At 38.9% G+C, this 7,001-nt stretch overlaps 1 protein-coding gene across 2 annotated transcripts in view; it reads right to left on the bottom strand.

Annotated features, from left to right (window-relative positions):
• Nucleotides 1-2,180: 2,180 nt before the first annotated feature.
• ANKRD12 (ankyrin repeat domain 12) overlaps nucleotides 2,181-7,001 on the bottom strand; it is a 68,986-nt gene continuing 64,165 nt past the window's right edge. The window contains exons 11-12 of one of the 2 annotated variants that reach the window (XM_054057395.1): nucleotides 4,610-4,705; nucleotides 2,181-4,300 (exon numbers count right to left, since the gene is read on the bottom strand). In XM_054057395.1, coding sequence (XP_053913370.1) covers nucleotides 4,115-4,300; nucleotides 4,610-4,705 — 282 coding nt within the window. In that variant the 3' untranslated portion in view covers nucleotides 2,181-4,114. The remainder of the gene's footprint in view (nucleotides 4,301-4,609; nucleotides 4,706-7,001) is intronic. The other variant, XM_054057396.1, reaches the window with a different exon arrangement.

Raw genomic sequence — 7,001 nt, 5'->3', positions numbered from 1 at the left:
TACTACTATAGAAAGTGGAATATTTCTATTTAAGCTCAAGTAAAGCTTCATCTAAGTCATTGTATTTTTTTGAAAGTTAGGCAGAATGTCCCTCTGAGAGAAGAGTTTCTTTCAGTGTTTTTTCCAGACACTCTTCATTGTTTGGAGATGATAACATCCTGTGTCCCTTTCTGTGAAAAAGGGATTTTTCACAGAAAGTGTCATTGGGCACTGGCAGAGGCTGCCCAGGGAGGTGGTGGAGTCTCCATCCCTGGAGGTGTTTAAAAGACAGGTAGACGAGGTACTCATGGGCATGGTTTAGTGGCAGATAGGAATGGTTGGACTTCATGATCCAAGAGGTCTTTTCCAACCTGGTGATTCTATGTTTCTGCATCCAGTCTGATCCGCACTGAGCAGATGTGTCTACTGTGATCCCCTCTGTCTGCAGCCGTTCCCCATCTCCAGTGCAAGGGCAGGCAGAGCTGGAGCCAAAGCTCCAAATCAGCAACAGATTTGACTGTTGCGGAGTTCATGATAACTTTAAAATCAGTCCTTGGAAAGTAATGGAATAGGGATAAGATTGCTGGGAACATTTTTACATGTGTGTAAGTGGCAAACGCATCCTGTCCCAGCTCTGGTCTGGCTGCAAACGATGGGTGGCGATGGTTCCCTTGCACTGCCCAGGCCTGATAAGGGATGTTTGCTTTCTAAACCCCCAAAAATGAGCACTAGAAGGCTTATTTGCTGACATTTTCAGTATCACAGAGCCGGCAGGGGGGCTGTGTCCCACCAAGCAGGTGGGTGCAGAGCCCCACAGCCAGCAAGGGGAGGGCAGGGGCACCCCTTGGGGAGGAAGGGACCGGGGGCTGTGAGACACAGTCCAACACCACTGTGCCTGATAAACCATGTCCTGAAATCCCACATCTACACTTTCTGAACACCTCCAGGGATTCAGACTCTACCACTTCCCTGAGCGGTCTGTTCCAATGCTTCACCACTCCTTTGGTGAAGAAATTTTTCCTAATATCCAGTCTAGACCTCCCCTGGTAAAACTTGAGGCCATTTCCTCTTGTCCTGTCACCATTACTTGGAAGAAGATACAGACACTCACCTCCTTACAACTTCCTTTCAGGTAGCTGTAGAGCAATAAGGTCTCCCCTCAGCCTCCTCTTCTCCAGGCTAAGCAATCCCAGTTCCCTCAGTTGCTCCTCGTAAGACTTCTTCTCCAGACCATTCACCAACTTTGTCGTCCTCCTCTGGACACGCTCCGGCAACTCAATGCTGACGAAATGCCCAGGAGTAAGCTGCTAGGAACCCAGAAACCCAGAGCAGCCCTTGGGCTTCCCAGGAGACAGCTAAGCTCTGGCGAGGGAAATACGGCCATCTCCCTGAGTCACTACTCTATTCACTCTCAACTCTTCTCCCTTCCCTACTCACACCACCTTGTTGGGAGAAATCCACAGCAGGCTGTCCTTCCGCAATACACTGATGTCATCCCAGAGAGTAAATTTTGGGGGAAAAAACCCAACCAACCATGGCTGGAACAAACCCTGGATTCAAATCAGAGAAGGGAGGAAATAGCTGTCTAAAAGATGGGAACATTTGGACAGTCCTCTTTCTCTGAGCAACTACATTTTTACTAAGAAGCTACAATTGAAAAGACCAAAAATCTGTTTCATAGGCCCCAATAACAGGAAATAATCTCTTTTTGTAACAAAAACACAGGCTAAAACGTAGGCAACATCTGTCGTCCGATTTCCTTATAAGATAGGATACTGCCAAATATTTTTAAATTCTTCACAAACTGTTTCTGCTGATGCTTCAGGGGAGGAACTTTCTGTTTGTTTTACAGCAAACGCCTCAGAACCCCCACCCTCCTCCCAGCCCTGCAAACCCCATGGGGCTGTTCCTGCTGCCATTCTGGGTGCAGAACCCTAGCACCCCCGTGCCATCCCACTCCCTGGTCTGATAGAGCCACTGTTCTGGTAGACTCCGATACCCTTTCTCACTCTGAGCCCACACTGAGGTATTGCTGTACAATTGCACCAAGTTCCAGCTAAAAATCTGCCCGGTTTTCTCTTCCATCCCAAATACTCTTGTCACTTGTTTCTTGCCTAGTGCAGCCAACACTTGTGCAACACCCATTATCTTTCCTGTTCTTTATGAAACATTTAATTATTCATGTCCTGTACTTAAAAAAGAAGATTCTCCCACTTCCAGATATGTAAGTTAATTTTTATTACTCTAAGTATCTGATGGAAGTAAACTCAAACCCAATTACTAGTTGTTAACAGCTTGCAGTTCTACTTTTTTTCTGTCTTTTTAAGCAGATAATATAGATTTATTACTTCAGAATTTTACAGCTACTTTCATAAGAATATTTTAGTTTCAGAAGAATATCACATTTGGGTATTCCTATATAAAAGCAGGAAGAACTTCTTCCACAGGTAACTAACCAACTAAAAGTAGAAAAAAAAAAAGTCACAGGGCAAGAACTACAAGTCACTTGGTTTTACTATGCCTGAGTTACTATTACTTTATTCTTGCCTGGAACTAGCAGTGATGTGCACATGGGAAGGCGTCTACTGTCCATGTAGTCTCTTGTTCAAAGCCTGTTTGCTCTTCATCACAGGAAGGTACCCTGGGCATTCACAAAAGCACAAGGAATAAGTACTCTGGAGCAGTTCACCAGCAATAATTAAAAATCAGTTCAAACCAAGTACTCTAAATCTCTTTTCAAGGTAACCAGGTCTCTCGCCTAAGCCCCATTTCTTCCAGAAGTAATTTCACAGACATCAGATCCCAAGCATTCTTGAATAATTTATGGACTAGAGAGTAATAAATCTTTTTCATGAATATCCGTAACCTCCTACAAATAAATAATTAACTGTCTGCTCATTAACAGTACCAAGCATAAAAAAAGTGTTAAATTTCACAACATGGGAGGTTTTTTGAGTTTCATTGAGCCTCCTCCTTACATATTTCAGGAATGCTAAGATCTGATCTAGCAACTGTTACAATATTAAGAAATGCCAACTAATAACATGACCAATAAAATTTATTAAACATTGTATTTACAACTATTTACATATCCTTCCATAGATTAATATTAAAATAGACAATATACAATTTAAGAATTTTCATTCAAAGGCATTTTGTTGGAAAAAATAGGCTCTATTACGAGACCACCATATAAGAGCAAAAGGTTGTTTCTGTTTTACACAAAAATATTTTCAGTATAGTAAGTAACAGGTATGGCATAACAACAGCAGACTAGTATGAAATATGATTTTGTAAATATTACAATTGTTTAGGTATCAGTGGTTGAAGTAAAGGAGTTAAGAGTTCTGTGAAGCATGCAATACAGTTCAGTTTCAATTCTTTTACAGTTATGGTGATGAAACAAGCAGCTAAATCAAACACATGCCATACAAAAAAGAACTGCCAACCAGGAACACACTACACTTAATAAAAACTACAACTTTGGTCCAATAAAACATTAGACAAAAACAGTTTTACAGTTAAAATATCTATTTTATACAGGTTTGAACATTAATTACAAGATTATTTACATTTGCACAATATGTATAAAATAAATTATTCAAAAAATGAAGACAATATTACATCTTTTTTTTCAAAAAGAAAACTGTACAGCAATTTACAAAATATAATAAGATTAACTATTTTCCTCCAAGTTTTACATTTTCTTCCACAGGCTTTTTTATCATTTTTCTGTGGGAGTTCAGCTGTTACTGAAGTTTCATAATACAGAGCTTTATAGCAGATTTTAAGTTTCATTTGTTTTTTTGGTGACTGTTTTAGTTATCAACAGCTTCCAGCGCTGTTAAGTCACCGTGTTTCATCATCTTTTCCAGCAATAAGCTCTAAAGCTACAGGCAATTTTAAAATACAGATAATGGCATTTACTGGGAAACTGACTTAACATCAGCATCCATCTTCCCTGTTTGAACAAGAGCTCGTGCCACACTTCTCTGAAGGAACACCTGAATTATTGAGAAAGGTAGCGTTCCACAGAATTAAGTCCTCTGTCTTAAAAGAAAAATACCTTTTGTGTATCCCTGCACCTCAGTCTCTAGTTGTCCAAGGGAAAGGGTGAGCCGGAAGATGCTAGTTGTCATATTGGCGTCAATTCAAAGTCATCATTAACATCAACAAGAGGAACATAAAACTCTTGAATTTCATAAATGCTGATAGATTTGTATGTAGCAGGATCAAGTTCTTGTAGTTTCAGCTGCCACTCCAGTCTCTGTACTGCATTCAGAGCCGCTGCTTCATGCTGCTGCCTCATCAAAAGGCACGTCTATTTATAATTGAGAAAGAAGTTATTTCAATATTTGGAAAAATATTGCAACAAGTTTGAAAACAGAAAAAGTATCTAAGAACCTCTCTGGTGGTCATAATTTCTCCACTATGTATTTAGAAATTTACAGATTACAGTATATAGCAACGAACATTAGGATTTTATACTCCTAGACCCTCCTTAATGTTGCCCTTAAAACTTCCTCAACAGCCTATGGTACTGCACACCAATCTACTGTTTATTCATCTCATTTTCATAGTGACATTTGTAGCTCTCTTTTTTTGCAACTGGAAAGACAAAGAACCGTACCTTTAATTTGTCGAATTTATCATCAACGTCCTGTAACCATGACATAAACTGTCTGGCATTAAATCGATCCCTCACTGATGCTTTGCTGTCATCGGCCTACAAAAAACAATTTCATTCAAACTGTAAGTTATTTGATAATTCAGTCTGAGACATGCTTTAAGACACAAAGCTTACTTTGTGGGACTTTCATAAAGAATGCTTCAGATGGAAAAATTAACTCTGAGTCAAAGTAATGAGGTATGTGAGTATAAACGTTGACCACTACTTTCACTGTGAGCCAGATGCTCACTAAAAATAGACATTTTTAGACTCCCTCAAGCTATTTATTGTATTGTATTTTTGAAATTTAGAGTAGGAGGCTTAAAGATTTAGGCTTTAAAGTCTTAATCAGTACAAGGCAGATCCTTCCAAACAATTGCTCTCTCTTTGTTTGTTTAAAATTCAGTAACTAAATTAATACTCCCTCAGAGCAAAGCAAAAACATTAATAAAGGAAAACTTAAGCAGCCTGACTTAACTGGCTGCACAGGTATGCAAAAGTAATAATAGAAAAATATTTTTACCATCAAAATCCCCAGAAGGAGATTAAAAGAGTAAGCAGGCATGTCTTGTGTCCTGCGCAATGAAATATTTTTTTTTAAAACCCCTATTTAATAAGAATGTAGAATGTCACATCTGCCCATTGTGAGAAACCAGATACGCTATAGATTGTCCTAAAACCAGACCATTATTTAAATTTAAATTGAAGTTACCACTAAATAGAACGAGCTGCTGTTACTTTGTTAGGAAAAAAAGACACCGTAGGAATTTGTACACGGGAGGAATGGGAAGAACAGGAAAAACACCTGCAAAGACTGAGATCTCTAGAAAACTGCTGAGATTTCACATATCAAGGACAGCTGAATAGGTTGGTTCTAGAAAGAGCCCTCAACACCACTGATTTTGCAAGACTGAACTGCAGGCATTTAGGTGAGCTCTGACCAGCTAACAGTATGTTCAAAAGAAACTCGTTTGGCCCATACGACTGCAAAGTACAGTCCTCAAGGTCTGCCTAACATGTGCAGCTGTAAAAGAAAGCCTCCAAAGACCCAGAAATCCCATAAAAACAGTTCTGAGGGAGTCATTTTGCTGCAAAATAAACCAGATCTTTGCTTACTAATCTTTCCCAGCTATTTGCCCAAGTACAAGAAAAATTTCATCAGAAACATTTCTTCATTGTTAAGAGTTGCTAGTGGGGTGGCAAGAAAGTGGCAGGATGCAGTGCAAGGGAATGGTTTCTTATGCATCAACATTCTTCCTATGAAGCAAATTACAATCAACACATCAAGTTGGAAGTTTAAAACATCCATTTCGATGACAATTTAAAAAATACATTTAATATTTTGCTGAACGTCACGTGCAGTATTATGACATTGAAAGAAAAATTACCACAGACTGAAATACAAAGCTGTTGAGGTAGTGAGGGGGAAGGAGAGGTATTTTGCTACTAATATTGTTATTATATAGATGGTCAAAAAAAAGCTTCAATACTTGGTGGGGGCTAGGGTGTAGGAAACCCAAACACAACTTCTCCCCCAATAAAGACTCCTTTTGTTTCACAGAATTCAAATGTAGAATCAGCTCAATTGAAATCAACTGTAAAATGTTAATTATAAAAATGCAGTTATATGCATAATTCAGATATATCTCAAATTTCTAAACAGCTAAGGGCCCCTAAATCTAAATCCAAATCTAATGTAATAACAGACTGAGGAAACACTGGAAGCTGTACTAATTCTAAAAGGGCCTGCAGGACGAAAGCTGAATTCCACATATGTTAGAAATGTAGGCGTTTCATCTTAAAATGCCCAACATCCAATGCATCGAACCTTTTAGTACATCCATAACATCATTTTTTTCCCTTGCATTATGTGCACCTCACAGTCACTGGAGCAGGTTCTGAATGCAGTTTCCATTTTTGTTAGTTAGACCTGTTCACAAAACTACTGACGTGAAATTATATTCTCTTAAGAGATACAGCTGCAGCAAACCTCTCAATGGTAGGCCATACACAGATTATAAAGTATACTGCTCCTTTTATATATTAATCAGGAACTAAATACCAACAGTGAACATGTAAATAACATGGCACATGTAAATAACATGGACCTTGAGATGATTTTGAAAAGATCACTTCATAAGGTAGCCTCCTACATTTCACTGTTGGTCACCTCGTTTCTATGGAATGGTTCTAATGACTGCCTGGTAGAGAAGAGAAAAGCATTATGTGACTTTCTCCACAAAACATTTCTAAATTTCACAAATCAATCTCATCACTTCACACACTGCTGTGCTCTGCTTCGCTGGACTAGTGACAAAAAAGATCTTGCGTTCTGATAATTTTTTTTGTTCTT

This window comes from Cuculus canorus, chromosome 2 (assembly GCF_017976375.1).
Source record: "Cuculus canorus isolate bCucCan1 chromosome 2, bCucCan1.pri, whole genome shotgun sequence".
Taxonomy (NCBI): domain Eukaryota; kingdom Metazoa; phylum Chordata; class Aves; order Cuculiformes; family Cuculidae; genus Cuculus; species Cuculus canorus.
The sequence above is the reverse complement of the archived record's forward strand: the minus strand, read 5'-3'. Positions and strand labels throughout refer to the sequence as shown.